This window comes from Ovis aries, chromosome 19, assembly GCF_016772045.2.
Source record: "Ovis aries strain OAR_USU_Benz2616 breed Rambouillet chromosome 19, ARS-UI_Ramb_v3.0, whole genome shotgun sequence".
Taxonomy (NCBI): Eukaryota; Metazoa; Chordata; class Mammalia; order Artiodactyla; family Bovidae; genus Ovis; species Ovis aries.
In genome coordinates this window covers 14,780,793-14,798,566 of record NC_056072.1, presented here as the reverse complement: position 1 = coordinate 14,798,566, position 17,774 = coordinate 14,780,793, and the positions used below count along the sequence as shown (strand labels likewise).

The following is a 17,774-nucleotide window of genomic DNA, read 5'->3' as shown; positions in this document are numbered from 1 at the left end:
ATCCTCCCTGCCTTGCTGATTCCAAAGAAAATGTCCGTTAATTGTCGTCTCACTTTCCAAAGACCAGGACAGAAGGTACTGGCTGAACAATTAACTTATATTTATCAGATGATTCAATGGCATATTTTTAGATTATGATGAGTCCCATGGTGCTCACTTCCTACCAGGCATTCTACTAGAATGTTTATATGTGGCTCATCCATTCATCGAGAACCTACTGTGCACTGTTCTAAATGTTGAGGATTCAGCAGTGAACACATCGAGTAAGAATTCCTGTCTTTTTGGAGCTTAACTTCAGCTGAGGGAAGGGGAACAGCAACAAGTAAATAGTTATACACGGTGTCAGATGATAACTGCTGTGGTAACAGGTAGCTGGGAAGGGGGCATGGGAAGTGATGGGTGGCAGAGGTCACACTTTTAAATGGAATAGTCAGGATGGACTCACTGAGTGGACTATGCTTGAGCAGGTTTAAACCATGGAGGAGGAGGATTCCAAGCAGGGGAACAGCTTGAGCTAATGCCCTGAGGCAGGACCACACCTGTCCTGTTCCAAGAACAGCAAGGAAGCCAATGAGCAATGAACGAGGAGGTGAGTAGGAGATAAGGGCCGAGAGGTAAGAGGGGATGGTATCATGTATGACCAGTGTACAGATGGGTATTTTTGCCCTCTGTGAAATGGGGAACCGCTGTTTATTTTTAAATTATAATTGTGGGGAATGCAAACATTTCCAGCGAGAGAGTAATATGCTGATCTCTCATGTACTGAGCACCCTCTTTCAACACCTATCAAGTCGTGAAGTCATGGCCAGTCCTGTGTCATCCCTGCCCCTCTCATTCTGGTTTCACCCAAGGACATGCCCAGGGATCACATGTGGGAGGGAGAAAGCATGACTCCAGGGCTTGATGTTGATCAGAGGGAACTGTCACTTCATTTCATCCTTTTAAACATTACAGCATTGGGCTCCTCAACGGAAATGCCAGCGTCTAAAATTCTGAGGGAAGTCATTTCCAGCCTGAATTTTACACCCAGGGAGATACAGTCAAGTTCTTCAGAATGTCATTCCTGGAAGTGGTCCGGAGGAGAAGGTAAATGTTAGGGTTAGGAAAAAGGAGTCCACTAAGACATAAACCTTTTAGAAGTTAAAGATCTCTGCAGTGAACTCAAAAGGACATAGTCTCAGCAAAGAGGGACAGGGGATGACAGGCTGGGGGAGGCTGTTAGGCAGTTTCTCAAGTCTCCTTGTGGGAAGCTGGTTGCACTGTGTGTTCCTAGGGTTATCTTCTTGTACTGCTCCTTGGTTATGAGAGTGATGCAATGGATGGAACACTTGCTGTTTGCACATACTGGAAGGAAAGTTGCATTTATGACAAGGGGTTTGGGAATGTAGCAGTGATAAAACACCTAGAAACCAAAGTAAATTATGTTTAAAAGAGCCAAAAGTAAAAAGTTATGAGAAAGGAAATGGAATCATATTGTATTATATGGCTTGGTTGAGATCAGTGTCTACATAGTCATAATAATGTAGATACTAAGTATTAATCTAACCTCAAATAGTAACAACCATGTTGGGAGGGAGGGGAATTGTGTATATATTGTTTGCGTGTGTGATGGGAGTGTTGAAGAAATACATCAATAGCCAATGCCTAAAACTGAAAAGAGGAGGAAAGCAGTGTTGGAGGTGTGCTTTCCATGGGCAGGAAAACACCAAAAATACCAACTGAATTGGAACTGCTCACTTATTGGGAGTTGGAAAGGAGGAGATGCAGGGAACTGCAGGTTTTTGTAAAAAAAAAAAAAAGTTCTAGAAATATTTGGCTTCTTCAACTATGTCCAAATAAAACTTTAATTAAAAAAATAGATATTTTCCTTAGAGGTTCTCTAGAAAACCATGCTGACATCGGACTGTTGCTCACAGCACAGTGGGGCTGCCAGGAAGAGGTGGTGTGGAGGCAAGGCACTGATGGACAGGTAGCACAGGGGAAACAGGGAGGCTGAATCCCCACAAGACACTGAGCGGGGAACAGCCAGGCCCGCAGGCCTAGCAGCAAGTGGCACTTTCAGGGTGACGAGCAAGCCCCTGTTCCCCTCAGAGAAGTGGGGGTGTGTGGAAGGCAACCTCCTCATCCTTGGTTATGTACCTGAACCCCATCGCTGGCCAGTTAGTGAGCCACCCAGCAGCCTCTCTCCTAGTCCCTCCCAGTGTCTGAGACCCCTCAGATACCCTGGTATCTCATCTGAGACCCCTCTCTGGGCATCTGAGACCCAGTGCTACATACATGGGGAGGGGCATTCATTCATTCACCACGTGTCCCCCACAGCCTAGAATTCTATCCCGCGTGGAGCCCGGCGCCCCAGCAAAATAATGCTGAGGTCCACGGGGAGAGTTGCTTGCTCCCTCCTCGGAGGCCATGGTCTTCCATCTGAATTGTTCTCCCAGGCGCAGACACCAAGCCCCTGGCTCTGGAGGTTCCCCAGGAGCCCAGGCCATCCTCAGGTGAGGGAGATGGGACCCGGGGATGCGCCGGGCACAGGTGTCCATGTGGTCGTTGGCGGCTGCGCTGTCCTCCGTCTCTCTGCGGTCCCCGTCCTTTCAGCCCACGGTCAGGGCGGCATGTGTAAAGAAGAGGCTGGGCCAAGGGACAGTTGTACTGCCTTTATTCCCCTCCACTCTTCTCCTCACCCTCCTGCAGTCCCCCACACACTCTGGGGCTGTGGGATGACCACACAGTGCAGACATCAAGGGTCCACGTACCTGGGCACAGCCGTTTCGCCACTGAGTGCCACCCCCTCGACTGCTGAGGGGTGCCATGTGGGCCATGGCAGCAAGCGTCAGGATCAGAGGCTCAGGCTTTGCCCCCACCGCCCCCCACCCCGAGCCTGGATTCCTAGAACTGTGGTCATGGGGCTTGAATGGTCATCTCTCTGGCCACTCATCCCCAGCTGGCCCAAGCCCAGGGACTACAAGGGGAGCTGGGGAGGGGCAGGCCAGGTTCCGGACTCGAGGCTTGGCCAAGTGGGCTGTGAAGTCCAGCTGGACAGAGCGGCCCTCCTTGGCAGATCTGCAGTGGGAGGTAATCATCCCAAGCCCCTTCCCCATCACCAGCCCTGGGAAGTGGGTGTGATGGCCCAAGCCCCTCCCTCCAATATCCAGGTGCTTGTTAATTTGTTTTAAAAATTAAAAAGGAAATGTAAAAGCTGGTAAAACAAGAACCCCTATCCATACTGGCACGGCTGAGGTTCCATTATTGCTTCAGACCCTTGTGGTCTGGCCAGAAAGGAGCTCCCACCAACACTGGCCAAAGGGGAAGAGAGCATTTAGCACCAGGGACACAGGGCTCCTGTCCCCGCTAGGACGGGGGCCTCCCAGGAGAGGGGTTGGCCGTACCCATCTAAGCTATTAATACCATGACCATCTGACCAGTGCCCAGCCTGCTGTCTGGACCCCTCTCGTGCCCTGAGAAGGGAAGCATACAAGAGTAGGAGCCCCGAGTCCTGGGACAAGGTCTCGCCAGCAGCTCCCTACACCCATCTCCAGCCTTTGCTTGTGAAAGTCTGACTTCATGGATCAGAGGGCCAGCCTGGCCAGGGCCCCCTAGGCTCTCTAAGGCTGCAGTGATGGTAGCAGGTGACAGGGCCACCAGCTCTAACGGGAGATCCTGGTGTCAGCCACAGGGGGTGAGAAGCTCAAGGGAGTCCCAGCCTACAGCCCATTTGGGGAAATCAGACTTTTCTTAGGAAAATGTGGGCCAGCTCTGAAGAGCTGCCAGGCACTGGGACTGGAGGTTGGAAATAGCAAAGGAGAGGGGGAAGTTGGGGGGGGGGGACCCTGAGGACGTCATGGAAGCCCAGAGATCAAGGGGTGCAGGAGAAGAAAAGAGCTACAGTAGAGCAGGAGCCTGAGAGGTGCGACCCTGACCCCGTAAGAGGCTAGAACCCTCAGCCTTGGGGTGGGGGAGCTGCAGTGCTGGGAACCAGACAGCGAGCTTTCCTCTCTTGAGGGGGTGCCCAGAGGACAGCAGGGGCATCTGAGGGTACGTACGTAGGCTCTGGCTTGCACTGTTCCTGCTACAGCCCCAAACTCAAACCCTCTAAGCCCAGAGAACAATCTGGGCTGTGTGGCTTGGATTCTAAATCCTCAAATCATTCGGGCTCCTTGGGCTTACCCACATCTGTACAGAATAAAGTGCTTCGTTTATTGATGATTAAAATGTCCCCAGCCCCCTGCCCCAGCGCCATGGACCTTACAAGGAGGTCTGAGGGGTCCCGACCCCCTCAGCCATTGGGCTGATGGGGCCAGTGCCCCCTCCACCACCCACTGGGCTCAGGCCTCTTCCCACTCCAGCCATGCTGGGAAGGTGGTGGTGTGGGGGTAGTCATGGGGGTTTAAGGTGCAAAGAGTATAACAAACAAAACTGTATAAACACAATAGGAAAGAGCTTAACTAGGAAATATGTAGCTTATGGAACCTTCCTCCCCCTTTTAAAGGCAGGAATCAAGACGTTAAATGACAACAAAAAAAGGATGTCCTATTAGTGCTGGCCTCGTGAGGGCAAGCATTGGGCACAGGCTGGGGCTCTCCCAGCGCCCGCGACCCTGACCCCCCGGGCCTGATCATGCAGGCTCCTTGTGCCATCCATGAGCACAGAGGCCCAGGAGGGACAAGGGTGCTGGATGCCAGCCAGGGGCGGGTTGTGACCAGGCCTAGGGAGTGGAGGAGGCTTGCTCTGCCTTCAGGGAGCAGACGGACACAGACACACACATCTCTAGTGTGGGAGATGCAGCTGGGGCAGCTGGTGAGGGATGGGGTGCTCTGTGAACAGCTGCCCTGGCCTCCGCCCCACTGATAGCACCTTGAAACCTCAGAACATTGGCCCAAGCCTCCTCCTTAGGGGCCTGCCCCTGGGGTCCACCCATCTGCAGGGGCTCCTGGGCAGCAGGCCCTGGGAGCTGGTGCTGTGGGAGCCAGCCCGTCTGTCCACCCAGGGCCTGGCCCACAACACCCTGAGGCCCAGCGGCTTCTGGGGACATCTTCTCCAGGACCCAGGGCCCTCGGTGCAGCCTAGTGCAGGTTGGGGATCCCTGTGCCTGCCGCAGGGTTGTGAATGGGGAAAGCAAATGTCTGGGGTCCAGCCCCTGCCCGCCCCACACCCCCCTGACCCTCCCTATGCAGAGCTGCAGTCTTCGCGCCTCGCCACAGCCTCCCGGCACGCTCCCAGGGCATCCAGGCTCAAGCCCCTGCCTGGATATCTGCAGCCCTCACACTGGGTCCACGCCTCCTCCAAAGGGGGATGGCACCCCAACTTCTCCCCAAACCCTCCAGGATATGAGGTGCAAGTTAGGGGGCCCAGGAGAGGTGCAAATAAGTGGCTGAAGGTGATCTGGGCTGGGCCACCCCCCTCCCTCTGGCATAGGCCTCAGCAGAGTGACCAGTCACACCTGCTCCCTGGGCCCCTGTCCCCCCTACCTGCCGCCTCCAGCGCCCCCCTCACCTGGAGGGGGATACTGCCAATGGTTTCCTCTCTTTTCTTTATCCTTCACTTCCCAAAAAACAAACAACAAAAAAAGTAAAGGCTTCAAGAAGTCACTGAAAGGGGGCACTTGGTAGCGAGGTGTCCTCGGCCAGCTCTGGGGGCTGCCAGCCTGCACACCCCCCAGGGTCAGGGGCCTCGGGGCGAGGCCCGTGTCCAGCCAACTCCGGAGGTGTCACTGCCCCCAAGGAGGAGGGGAGGGTCCTGGGCCCCTTGCAGCAGGCAGGCAGTTAGTTGTTGGTGCTCAGCCTCCCGCTGCCCGGGCTGGAGGCTGTGGGGAAGAGTGGCGGCGGGGGCGGCAGGTGCGGCGGGGGTGGCAGGGTCTGTGGCAGCCCGGGCAGCAGGGGCAGCGCCTGGGGCGGGGCGGGGGACAGGCCCGGGGCCACGGGGGCGCCGTCGCTGGCCATGGGGTGGCTGACACGGAAGCACTTCTCCTTGTGCGCCTTGAGCATGTTGGAGAAACGGAAGCGCTGGCCGCACACGTCGCAGGGGTAGGGCTTCTCGCCGGTGTGCGTGCGCCGGTGCCGCTTCATGTTGGGCCGGCTGGTGAAGCTCTTGCCGCAGATTTCGCAGATGTAGGGCTTCTCTCCTGCAGGGTGGGTGGGGATGGGCCTAGGAGAGTTGCTGGGGGGCCACCACGCCCCCCACCCCCAACCTGTGAGCCAGCCTCCCTCACCCAACCTTGGGAGTCAGGGAGGCCAGGGCTTAGCATCAGAAAAGGGCAGAGAAGGATGCCCGCTATGGCGCGGAAGCCATCACCGTTGGACATGGGTACCTGTGTGGGTCTTCATGTGCTCATCAAAGTACTGCTTCATGTTGAAGTCTTTGCCACACCACTGGCACATGAACTGCTTGTGGCCGATGTGGATGCTCATGTGTGACCGCAGCTGGTACTTGTACTGGAAGCGCTCATTGCAGTTCTGAGGGCAGGGTAGGGTGGGGGCAAGACCCAGGGCAGAGCAGGGGAATAACCTTCAGGGAGGGAAGTGCTGGTCTCCAGCTCACAGGTCCGTGGAAGGACTCACAGCGGGAGGGACTCCTGGGCAAGGAGGGGTGGATGCCAAGGCCGGCTGAGGTGCTTCTGGGGTGGGGCAGCGCACGGGTCACAGGTAGAGAGGCCCAGGCAGGAATGGGGCTCAGCAAGTGGGAAAAGGCCCCAGAGTGGAGGGAGCCCTTGTGCTTAAGACTCTCCATCCTTCCTCCTTGTCCAAAGGCCTCCCTCAGCCCCACCTGCAACTCTTATCTCTGATCTCTGCCTAAGATGTGTCTTTCTCCACCTCTCCAGAAAGCCTGTCCTGTGGTTCCAACCCACACAGACTTCCCACCCTGAACGTGCAGCATTGAGATAGGGAGAGGAAGCAGGGGTATGTGGTAGGGGGGTTGTAGGTGGGCAACCAGGGAAGGATGCAAACAACAGGAGGGCCCCCTCTCTTTCTGCACCCTATACTCCAGTCCCCCCACCCCCTGGTTTTTAAGCTGCTGTTGCCCCTGATCCCTGCCCTGTTCAGGGTGGTCCCTGGGGCGGAAGTGGACTCACCTCGCATCTGAACGGCTTCTCCCCGGAGTGCTGCAGGGAGTGCACCTTGAGAGACATGCTGCGTTTGAAGGACTTCCCACAGGTCTCGCAGGTGAAGGGCATGTCCTTGGTGTGGGCTACGGGGCAGGCACCATGGCCATGACATCTTGGGGGGGACCCATCTGGCTTCTCCCAGGGGACCCCTGCTGGACCACCCGCCACGCTGAGCCTTGAACCCACCTTCTGGGGCACCATCTACCCTGGGACCTGCCCCGTGGCCTCTGTCCCCCAGGCAAGGTCCTTCCCCATCCCTCCCTGTCCCTCCCCCCCCACACCCCCTGCTAGGTCTCTGTCTGCTCAGACAAGCACAGAGGCCTTCATGGTTCTTTAGCCTCGGCTCAAATCCTGGCCCAGCTGCTGGTTCCCTGCATGGCTGCTGTGAGCCTCAGTGAGTCTCAGCATCCTCTTCTATAAAAACAGGAAGAGTGGTCCTGGCTCTCCAAGGTGGCTGGGCTTTACAGAGGATGGCACCTGTAAAGGCCTCAGCCTTGGGTCCCTTGCCATCCAGAAGGAGTTATCTGCACTCCCCGCCAAAACAAACTCCAAGGAAGATGTGGGAGGAAGCAATTGGAGACAGGGAGGGCCCCCCTCACAGTTCAGAGCTGGGGAATCCAAGCCCAGGAAGGACCACCAATCCTGCGTTACCTAGCATGCTCCTGGTTGATACCTATACCCCAGGTTCCCAGCTCCCAGTCAGTTCTTATTGGAAGCCTCCAGAACTGTCTGGTAGAGAAAGAGCATCGGGCTTGGCCAGGGCTCACTCTCTCCCTGGCTAGGGAGTGGGGAGAGCTCCATCCCCCAAGTGGGCAAAGAAAGGAGGGCAACCCAGACACCAGACTCAGCCAGGCCCACCTAGAGGGGAGGGACAGCCATGCCCAAGGTAGCGAAGTGGCCCAAGACACACTTGTGTCCAGGTATGACCCCTGGGAGGAGGGTTGCATTCAGAGAAGTCTGAAGCCCTGTCAGGGGCACAGCTGTCCTCAGACTGAGACAGGGGCTGTGTCAGCCCACACAGCAAGCACTCTGTGTAATTTAGCAGAAGGTGCTCTGGTGGACCCAGCCCCTTGTTGGGATGGCAGCCTGGCTAGCAGTGTGCTAGCTGGATTCTGGTCTCCACCTGCCCTCCTGTCATGAGCCCTTGTGCCGTGTGCAACCTGCCCAACCGTACATGGCAGCCCTGGCCCCAGACTAGCCCTCCCCCCTCCCCGGTCCGACTGCCCCATCCACTGTCCCCGCCCCACCTCCCAGCTACTTGGCGCCTTCTCATCCCTTTATATTGTCCCTGGATGTGAAAGACTTCCTAGCACACCCAGCAGCTGGCCCAGCTTGGACCTTGGGCTCGTTCCGCCACAGGCCTAGACTTACCAACCATATGCTTGCGCACGTGAGCCATGGTGTAGAACTTCTTCTCACAAATTTCACAGGAGAACTTCTTTTCTGCATAGCCATGCACAATTTTATTGTGCTCGTGGAGGGACCAGAGCTTCTTAAAAGCTTTGCCACATGTCACACACTGTGGAATGAGAAGACTTTAGGCCCTGGGTCAGGACCATGTGACCTAGGACAAGTCACTGCCTCTCTCTAGGCCTCAGTTTCCTCACCTGAACTGTGCTCAAGAGAGAGGTCTTGATGGCCAAGGACCAGCTACGTTTGATATTCTGAGAGTCAGGGGTGGTAAATCCCTAAATATTCTTACCCACCTGTCCACCCACCCAGGGCTGCAGCCTGGGGCTCTCCCTCCTCATCCTGAACTCACTAGGGTCATGGACCACCTCTTCCATGAAGTCCCTCCTCTGCTCATTTCAACAAAACATCTTTCTACAGAGGGGAGATACATAACTGGCTGAAGGGCCACAGTGGGTGAGGAGGCTACAGTTCAAGAGGGAGCCCCTCGGATAACAGGTCCTGGCAAAGCTGAGACACTATCTTTGCTGCCTTCCCTACTGGGACCCATACCTTGACACCACGGAGATCCCCAAGGGAACAGGTTCCAAAGGGCTGGGGGACTGCGGGAGGTGCAAGGGCCTCTTGGACACGAGATGGTAGTGGGAACCCTGGGGACCACACTCCCCTCCTCCTCGTCTCCTGGGCCCTTAACCCTGCAGTAGGCCAGGGCTTAGGCAGAAATTGGGTCAGGGTACCCAGGGCAGAAGTACAAGCGTCTTTTCCTTTCAGGAAAGAAGCTCAGGGGTGTGCATGTGGCGAGTCACAGGGCAGCCCAGCAGGCAGGCAAGTGGGAGCATGTGCCTGAGGGTGGGGCAGGAATCCAGGTAACCCTCAGGTAACACTTTCTCCAATTAGCAATTAGTTCAGGCAATTAGCATCGCCTACCTACTGCCCCTCAACCTCACTCTCGGCCAGAAAAGGCAAAAAATCACTTGGCTGGCCTTGTGCTGTCTTCACCCTGAAAGGCCAGGCTGGCCCAGATGCAGGCTGGCTCAAGGCTTGGCAGTCAGCCCAGCTCCCCTGTTTGGCCCCGGCAGCCTTCCTGTTGGGCCCCCTGCACTTCCTGAACTGCTCATCCAGTCCCTCTTCCCCATGCCCAGGCCAGCTGGTACCTCCAAAGAGCTAAATGAAGGGGTTCCTCCCGCCTGGCTGCCCCTTGCTCCACTCAGCCCTTGCAGTAAGTGGAAAATGGCGCCCCCTTCCGGACAAACCCCTCCTCCCCTCTGTGCTTTCCTGCACTGCTCAATCTACCAAACTACATACCTGGGGGCCCTGCTGGCCTTGCAGCAGTCCAAAGACTTACAAAAACACTGACTCATCCCTCCTCAGAGCTGGCTGTCCCCCAGCCTCACATGCTCAGACAACTCTCTTCTGAGTCCCGGCTCCCCTCTGCCCCTCTGGCAAGGGTACTGTTTGTTCCAATCCTTTCTGCACATCTCTGCTCTTGCGGAAGCCCAGCTCTATCTGCCTCCTCCAGGAAGCTCTCCCTGATGTCATCCCCTGAGCTCTCACCACCCTGGGCTCACCCTTGGGCCGTGGCTGGTCCCACTGTCCCTGGGGTGGGGTTGGGGGTGGCGGCTGAGCCTGCTCTCTGCAGACTGTGCAGACAACGCGGGCAGCAGGAACCCAGGGCCCAGTTCCGGCCTGGCTCAGCCTGGATGCCTGCCCCCTGCAGGCCCCTTGGAGGCCCACCTGGATGTTGCGTTCGCAGTCCGTCTGCCGGTGCAGCAGCAGCTCACTCTCTAGCAGGAAGCGCTTGCCGCACTGGTCGCAGATCTGCATGCGGCTGTGGGTCACGTTCATGTGCTTCTCCATGTACCAACGGTTGTTGAAAACGCGCGGGCACTTCTGGCATGGATGGTGCTGTTTTTCCTCCAGCTTCACCTTGGCCCCCAGCCCATCGGCCGCCTGTGGCCCTCGGGAGCCAGGAGCGGGAGCCACTCCTGCAGGTGGCTTTGGCCGCTTCCCGCCCCGCCGCCCGGCCTCCTCTGGCTCAGGGGGGCCACAGCGCCGGGCAGACCTCGTGGCCATGCGACTGTGGGCAGGGGGCTCTGCCCGGCTGCTGCGGCGCCCCAACCCCCCCTGCCTGCCCCCTGCCTCCCCGTCCTCCTCATCTTCCTCCTCCTCTGAGCTCTCCTGATCCTGCTCGCTGTGCCCCTCCTCTTCCTCCTCCTCTTCCTCCTGTTGCTCGCTGTGCCCTTCCTCCTCCTCATCCTCCTCATCCTCCCCCTGACTGCCGCCCTCCTCCTCCTCCTCCTCCGCTCCACTGCCTCCTCCCTCCTCTTCCTCCTCCTCCTCCTCTTCCTCCTCCTCCTCCTCATCCTCCTCCTCTTCCGAGTGTCTCTGCAGCCCATCCTCCCGGCCCAGCACCATGGTGGCCGGGCCGGTGGCAGCGCCTGGCTTGCCCTCGGGCCCTGTGGACACGTGCAGTGTCTGGTTGTTGAGGTTCACCTCCACGATGATCTGGGACTGCTCCCGCCGACTGTAGGTGCCAGAACCCCCGAGCTCTTCCTCCAGCTCCTCCCCACCCTCCAGCTTGCACAAGCTGGCCGGGGGCCCGCCAGCCTCTTCAACGCCACCCTCTTTCTCCTCCTTGAAGAAGGGCTGAGCCGGCCCGAGGGCGGCAGGCACCGTGCCACCTGTGGCCCCAGCCCCGTCCTCGACGCGCACGGAGTAGGGGTCGGGGCCCTCTCGGGCGTAGATCTTGGGCAGGCCTGGGGCGTCAGCCTCCTGCTTGATGTCGCAGTAGTAGGTTGGCGCAGCCGGGGTGCAGCCAGCAGCCGGCTGGGCGAGGGCCACGGCGCCGGGGCCCGGGGGGCCGAGGGAGCGGGCATCTAGCAGCTCCTGGCAGGACGCGGCGATGTCGGCCATCTGCAGCAGTGAGGCAGCACTCAGCACTTCGTGGACGTTGGCTGCGTTGACCAGCAGCTTGGACGTGTAGATGAAGTTGAGGATCTGCTGCAGGCCACCAGGCGCCAGCGCCTCCAGGGACAGCTCCACGCGCTGCAGCTGCTTGTTCTGGGTGAAGAGCGAGTGGAAGAACTGGCTGTAGGCGGCCAGCACGCCCTTGTGGGCCGGGAAGACGCTGCGCTGGGGCACCAGCACCAAGTCCACGTCGCACAGGTCAGGCTGGAAGAGGCGCTGCTCGTTCAGGCGGCCCATCAAGCAAGCGAAGTGCAGCGCCACGTCCTCCACCAGCGAGAACTCGGCCGCCGGTGAGTCCGTTGTCTTCTCAACCAGCAACTGCGGGGCCGACGGCACAGGTCAGGTCGAGGCCAGCCAGGAGGTGCCCCCCACCCCCCATCACTCTTGGTTCCACGTGACAGAGAAGGTGCCGAAACTCAAGCAAAGACGATGGGGAACCAGGATTCAAGGCCGAGTCAGCTGTCCCTCAGAGCTTAAACTCCTGAGGCTGCATATCAGCTCCTGGGTCAGTGGCTGACTTTTCTGGGCCTCCAGCTCTTCCACTGTGAAATGGGAGCAGCCATCCCGGGAAGGGAAGCGGAAAAGGAGGAAAGGGGAAGGAAAAGGTTCGAGGGGGACCAACCATGCGGGTGGGCCAGGAACCTAGGGGTTTCCTGGGATGCAGGACTTCTGATGCTAAAACCAGGGCCGTCCCCAGCAAAAACGAGGACTGGGTTGTCTCCCCAGAGGCATCATTTCAGTATTTCTGGTCCCCATGGATTCTCTCCCTGACACTCACTCACAGATAAAACCAATCCTGCCCAGCCCCAGACACTTTAGGAAGAAAAGTCACAGTCACTCTCCTGGAGGCACAGTGGCCAAAGAGAGAGCAGTGAGCTAGGTGACTTCTGTTCCTGAGGTGTTTGGGGTTGGGCAGGATTGGTTTTATCTGTAAGTGAGTGTCAGGGAGAGAATCCACGGGGCCTGGAAATACTGAAAGGATGCCTGAGACGACCCAGTCCTGGTTTGCCAGGAGCCAGCACCGGAGATCCCACCCATGACAAGGTCATGTGGAAGAGATCTGATAAGCAAGGCTTCAGGCCTTGAGGGACCCCCCCGGACCAGCTCAAGCATCTACCCCAAAACCAGAATCTGTCTGTCTTACTATTTTGTGCCTTTCACCACCTCTCCTGACATGAACAGGGGGCTATTCCTGACCACCTTTCTCTGGAGAAAACCAACTTAGGGCTCTAGCTAATAAATCTCCTGGACATGAGAGGAATATTTCAAGTCAAACCCCCTCTGTTAGCATTCTAGCTTGCTTGGCAGGTTTATCCAGACTCCTGCAGCTACGCATGTGATTATTCACAGCCTCCCAACTGTGAGAGGCACGGGAAGCCTAAAACATAGAGCCTTTCAAAGAGTTAAAAACTATTAGAGTAGTGCTGGTATAAGATTTCATTATTGGGCCAATGCTTGTTGCTAAGTTCCCATATCTCTTATCCACTGTGTACCTGGGAGTGCATTAGTTAACATAGTTGGAATGTAAGAAAAACAAGTGTAGCCTTGAAATTAACCACATCAGACTTTTGAGCTAATTGGTTTTTTCTTGTAACTCACTGCACCTTTGCTCCATGAGAAATGTAACTCTGTTTAGCATTTTCTGAGGCTGATATAGATTAGAAATATAAAGAAAAAACACTTTGAGGGAAAATAAGTTTTCTGGTTGAGCAGCCTTTATCAAAAGAGGGTCATAAAATGTTCACAGGCCTCCAAGGCCAGAAGATAATGTACACAACATCATTTGTGGGAAAGGTATGCAGAAAAAATGCTGGCTTCAATAAGGGCAAAACTGCTGGAGTGTTTGGGCTGATTCTGCATGACCTTGTATCTTTCATTTCCCTCTATGTACAAGTTAAGGTATAAAAGTCCCTTTTGAAAATAAAGTTATGGGCTTCGCTCACTGAAGAAGCTTGGTCTCCCCTTGTCTTTCTTTCTTTCTCTCCTCTATTCCTCTCTCATTCATTCATTCATTCATTCGCCAATGCTGTTTCTCCTAAAGGTTCCCCTGGATCCTGCGGGGGCTGGACCCCGGCACTGGTTTGCTGGGGACAGCTCTGGTTTTAGCATCAAAAGTCCTGCATCCCAAGGCCTGTACCAAACCCTTTCCCTCTAGGCCCCCCAGACCCCAGGTCAGGTGTGGTCCAGGCCCAGATGTTCCCAGATGATGTCATCTTGGTGGAGCCTGAAGGAGGCCTTTGAATCTGATTGGTCAGATTATTAGATCCTTGGGCCACTTTCAGTATCTGTGAATTGCCTGGAGCAAGGGCTGGCTTAATTCTTGCTCCCACCACAGCGGCTTCCCCAAAAGATGAGCAGCACAGACAGGCAGGCTGCCCAGTTCCTTGCATGGATCCAGCGCACAGCAGATATTCAGTTAACATCTATCAAAGACCTGCCTGGTTCTGGCCCTCCTCAGGCCCTGTCCACTAAGTCAGAGCCTCCTACATTTGAGGGTACCTTGTTGCACTGCAAAGCCATCAGCTCTCCTACCCTATGCATCTCTCTGGAAGCCTTGGGATGAAACCCCAGTCCCATTCGTCCACAGCCTACCCCTCCCCTTTATGTCAGTCCTTTCAGTCACTTGAATAAGAGGACCTGCCCTGGGCTTCACCCTTCACACCCAGTAGCCCAGGGCAGCACCCACCTCATGCTCTCTTTTTTATTTCAGCAGCTGCAGCTTGCAGGCTCTAGCAGTTGTGGCGCACAGGCCCGGCTACCCCGCAGCACGTAGGATCTTCCTGGACCAGGGACTGAACCCATGTTCCCTGTATTGGCAAGCAGATTCCCAACCACTGGCCCAGCAGGGAAGTCCACCACCATCTCTCTTGAGTTCCTCCCCAGCACCTCCTTTACTCCAGCCAAGAAGCCACTTGTTTGTTCCTCTGTCTCAGGGCTCCTAGCCCATCTAGGTCTAGCCAATCTAACAGGAATAAGGTGCCAACCCCCTTTTATCTCCATCCTCTGACTCATTCTAATTCATCTTCTGGGACCAAACTTTATTACACAGATGGGCTCAGAGTGGGAGGGTCTCACAGTCAACAGAAGCAGAGCCCCTGAACTCTCAGCCCTGCTGAGGCCATCCAATCTGTGTTGGACTGGATACTAGTCCACACAGAAGTATTTCTTGGCCTTTAATGACTCAAAAAGCAGGACGAGGCGTCTCGGGACCAGCTGTGCTTCCCCAGACCCCACCAGCACCTCCGGCAACCTGTACCCTCCTCCCTAGAGCGGCTGCCACCTGCAAGTCAGTGAGGGGTCAGGATGCAATTTGGTTGTAACAGAAGTTCCTCAGGGCCTCCAGGGGCCAGAGAGTGGTGGGGAAGTAGCTTGGATAAGGACTTGTCAATGTCAGACCTGTTGTGGGGTACCCATCCCAGGTCCACTGCTCCTTCACAGAATGCCCTCCAGTGCCTATCTGCCATGGGTCAAGGGCAGTGCCTAACATTTCCTGTGTGCACATCTGGTCCCAGGATCCAGTGAAGACTCCTCTGGCCTCAGCAGGGGAGGAAAGGTTAGCCTGGGGGGTAGTGTTGCCCCAGAGACTCCATTTCTGAGGCAATACCCCCAGGCAAGGCTGCACCATCCCTGGCCCTTGAGGGGCCCAAGGATCTTACAACCAGGAGCCCTGACTGGACTTCCTTGACCAGGCACACAGATGCTGCCTGAGTCCTTATGTGGCAGCCCCTCAGTGGGGTATGGCTACCCCCACCCCCACCCCCAGTGGCCTGGTACCTCCCACACAGGGCCCACCAGCTGTGTCTGCCTCTCCAGCCAGATGTGCCAGTTTCCTGAAGCTGTAGATGCCCCTCCCCATCTGGCTGTGCCGGCTGCAGTCACACACCCCAACCCAAGTCCAGGCCAGCTGGGCTAAGACACAAGACCAGAGGAGTGGTCAGGGACTTGTGTTGCCAGGGCATTTCATGCCCTCAAACCCTCCCCCACAAGCCAGGCTGGTGGGGGCAGGCCAGGTGCCAGGGACACCTGCGGAGGCTGCACCACCGGCAGAGCCTTCTACTCCTGAGAGGTACCCTGCCTCACCATCACAAAACCACCAGCTAGCTCCCTACCCTGCCCCAGCATCTCCCTGGAGGCCCCAGGATGAAACCTGGGTGTCCATCTGCAGCCCCTACTCCCAGGTCAATTCTTCCGTCCCCAGAAAGCAGTGGGTGGACCCAGAATGAGCACAGGGGGCACAGGCTCATGACCTACAGCCTCCTCCTTTTAGGGAGAGAGTATCTGTGCCAGCCTCCTCTCAACTCAGGCCACTCGTCCTTCCCAAGAAACAGGCCCAGAGAGGGCGGGGGACGGGTCCAAGGTCACACAGGAGTTTGGACCAGAGCTGCAGTCGTCCTCCCCCCATCCCGCTTGGCCCAGGAGCCCCGAATCCCCTGGCAGGGCGGCTCCAGCGCCCACGTGGCCCAAGGCCCAGGCGGGAATCCGACCTCCTCCCTCCCCCCATCACCCAGTCCGAGGGCGGCGCCGTCCCCGGCCCAGAGAAGCGCCCCCCTCCGCCCGTGCCAAGCAGGACCTCAGCCTCTCGCGCCCCGGCCCCAACCCCAGGAATTTAACCCCTTCCCAGCCCAGGGCCGCGTCAGAGCTCCGCATTCCCAGCCGGCAGGGACCCAGAGAAGCGGTAGGGGAGACCCGGAGAGGGCTAAGAACCCTCACACCCCTCCACTCCGAGACGACCGGCTGTTCGCTCGAGAGGGCAGAGCGGGCAGGTGGGCGGATAAGTGGGGGGACAGGCAGGGCCTTGCGTACCATGGTGCCGTGGCGCTGGGGGCTCACAGGGCCCCGCGGGATCGCGCTGCCCCCGGCGGCCAGGCCCGGGCCGCTCCATGTAGCGCCGCGCTGGGGGCCGCCCCCGCGCAGGGCCCCGCGACCATGGCCCCCGGGGGCGCGGCCGGGCGGGCGGAGGCGCAGGGCCGCGGCGAGTGCAGCCGCCGAGCAGCTGCGGCCCCAGAGCCTCAGGCGCGGCGGGCGGGGGGCGCGGGGCGCCGATTGGAGCCCGCGCGTCAGCTGGGGCCGCCGTCTGGACGCTTAAAGGGCCAGGCCGCCCTGCGCGCCGGCGGGGGCGCGGACACGCGTGGTACTCGCCGTCCGGGTGCAGCCAGCCCCGCCTCGGGCCGCCGCGGACTCCGGCCAGGCCCCGTCGCTCCCATCCTAGAAGATGGTCCCTGGACTCACTCTCTCGCACCGAGCCCCCCTTCCGCCGGGAAGTTCATCCCGGAGTCTAACCTGGGAGCCCTCCAGCTGCGCCACCGAGGTGGGGTCATAGGAGGAGGAGGCACCGAAATGGGGAAGCTGGGCGCTCCCGCGCCCACCAACCAGTTACAGAAAAGGCTTACACCTGCTCCCCTGAACGACCTCACACTGAGGGACTGAACCCTGCGTATCCTCTCTGGGTCACCATCCCCACCCTCTGACCTGGGCTGCTCTGACCTGAGAGTGAGTCTGGGATCTCAGCTGAGCTGACCCCCCACCCCGATCCCAGGGCAGCTCAGGGTTTATGTTATTCGTCTCCAGAACTTGCTTCTTGTCAATCCATACTGACCTGGTGGCTGCCTCTGGCTGCACAGGGACGCCCAGGGCAGGAGATGGGAGAACGAGAACCACAGGGGCATTGATCAAATCCTTTCATGTGACAGACCCAGGGCTGGGAGTAGTCAAGACTAGAAGAGTGAGGGCCAGAGGCCCAGGTTCCACTGTGTCCCCCAGCCATGTAGCTTGATGGCTGCTGAGAGGCCTTCCTGCTGTTTCTGCTGGGGAGATGCAGCCAGGCCTGCGGAATGCTGCTCTGGCAGGGATGCCAGTGGGGGCTGGGGGCGGTTGTGCTGGCAAGAGGCTGCAAAGAAACACTGCCAGGCCAAGCAGGCAGCAGAGTGGGGACCACAGGGCGGTGGGCCTCGCAGAGTCTAGGTGGTAGTTGGGCCATTATTGTGGAGAGGGGGCCTCTGCGGGCCTCTATGTCATCATTCAGATGCTTCTGTTCCCCTACTCCAAGCTGATGGCTGCCCCATGTTTGGTCACTTTCACATTGCCCACATCTGGGCAGTACCACACTGTATCCCCCACCCTCTTCACTCACACATGCACTTGCGCTTACACACCCGCCCATGCCTGGCTGTAGCAGTGTCCCCTGAGTATGCCACCTTGCTCATGAGGGGGCAGGGCCTCTGGGGCCAGTTCAGAGTAACTTGGTTCTGGGTGCCAGAAAAGGAAATGGAGTAGAAGCCAAGATCCCAGGCAGGCGCCA

The 17,774-nt window shown here is 57.8% G+C and overlaps 1 protein-coding gene and 1 long non-coding RNA gene across 4 annotated transcripts; one reads left to right on the top strand and one right to left on the bottom strand.

Moving 5' to 3' along the window:
* The first annotated feature begins 185 nt into the window (after positions 1-185).
* LOC105603392 (uncharacterized) lies at positions 186-13,426 on the top strand. 2 transcript variants are annotated; one of them, XR_003586049.3, is made up of 4 exons: positions 186-263; positions 468-589; positions 955-1,086; positions 6,982-13,426. It is a non-coding gene; the product is annotated as an uncharacterized LOC105603392 (long non-coding RNA). The 2 variants fall into 2 exon arrangements; XR_003586050.3 differs by lacking the exon at positions 6,982-13,426 and having other exon boundaries at positions 186-368; positions 955-4,434.
* ZBTB47 (zinc finger and BTB domain containing 47) lies at positions 4,174-16,471 on the bottom strand. Of its 2 annotated transcripts, XM_060402114.1 has the most exons (7): positions 16,280-16,471; positions 14,163-14,283; positions 10,244-11,794; positions 8,471-8,618; positions 7,067-7,182; positions 6,305-6,449; positions 4,174-6,118 (listed from the first exon to the last, which is right to left on the bottom strand). In XM_060402114.1, exons 3-7 carry the CDS (start codon positions 11,711-11,713, stop codon positions 5,760-5,762), a joined length of 2,238 nt encoding a protein of 745 aa, XP_060258097.1. In that variant the 5' UTR covers positions 11,714-11,794; positions 14,163-14,283; positions 16,280-16,471; the 3' UTR covers positions 4,174-5,759. The 2 variants fall into 2 exon arrangements, with proteins under 2 accessions (XP_060258097.1, XP_027813862.1); XM_027958061.3 differs by lacking the exon at positions 14,163-14,283.
* Between the last annotated feature and the right edge of the window lie 1,303 nt (positions 16,472-17,774).

Excerpts from the sequence above, each read along its gene's own strand:
- ZBTB47 (XM_027958061.3), bottom strand. Across the intron at positions 8,619-10,243 it reads ACTGCGAACGCAACATCCAG|TGTGTGACATGTGGCAAAGC; the intron begins GTGGGCCTCCAA and ends CTCATTCCACAG. Across the intron at positions 7,183-8,470 it reads CGTGCGCAAGCATATGGTTG|CCCACACCAAGGACATGCCC; the intron begins GTAAGTCTAGGC and ends CCTGCCCCGTAG.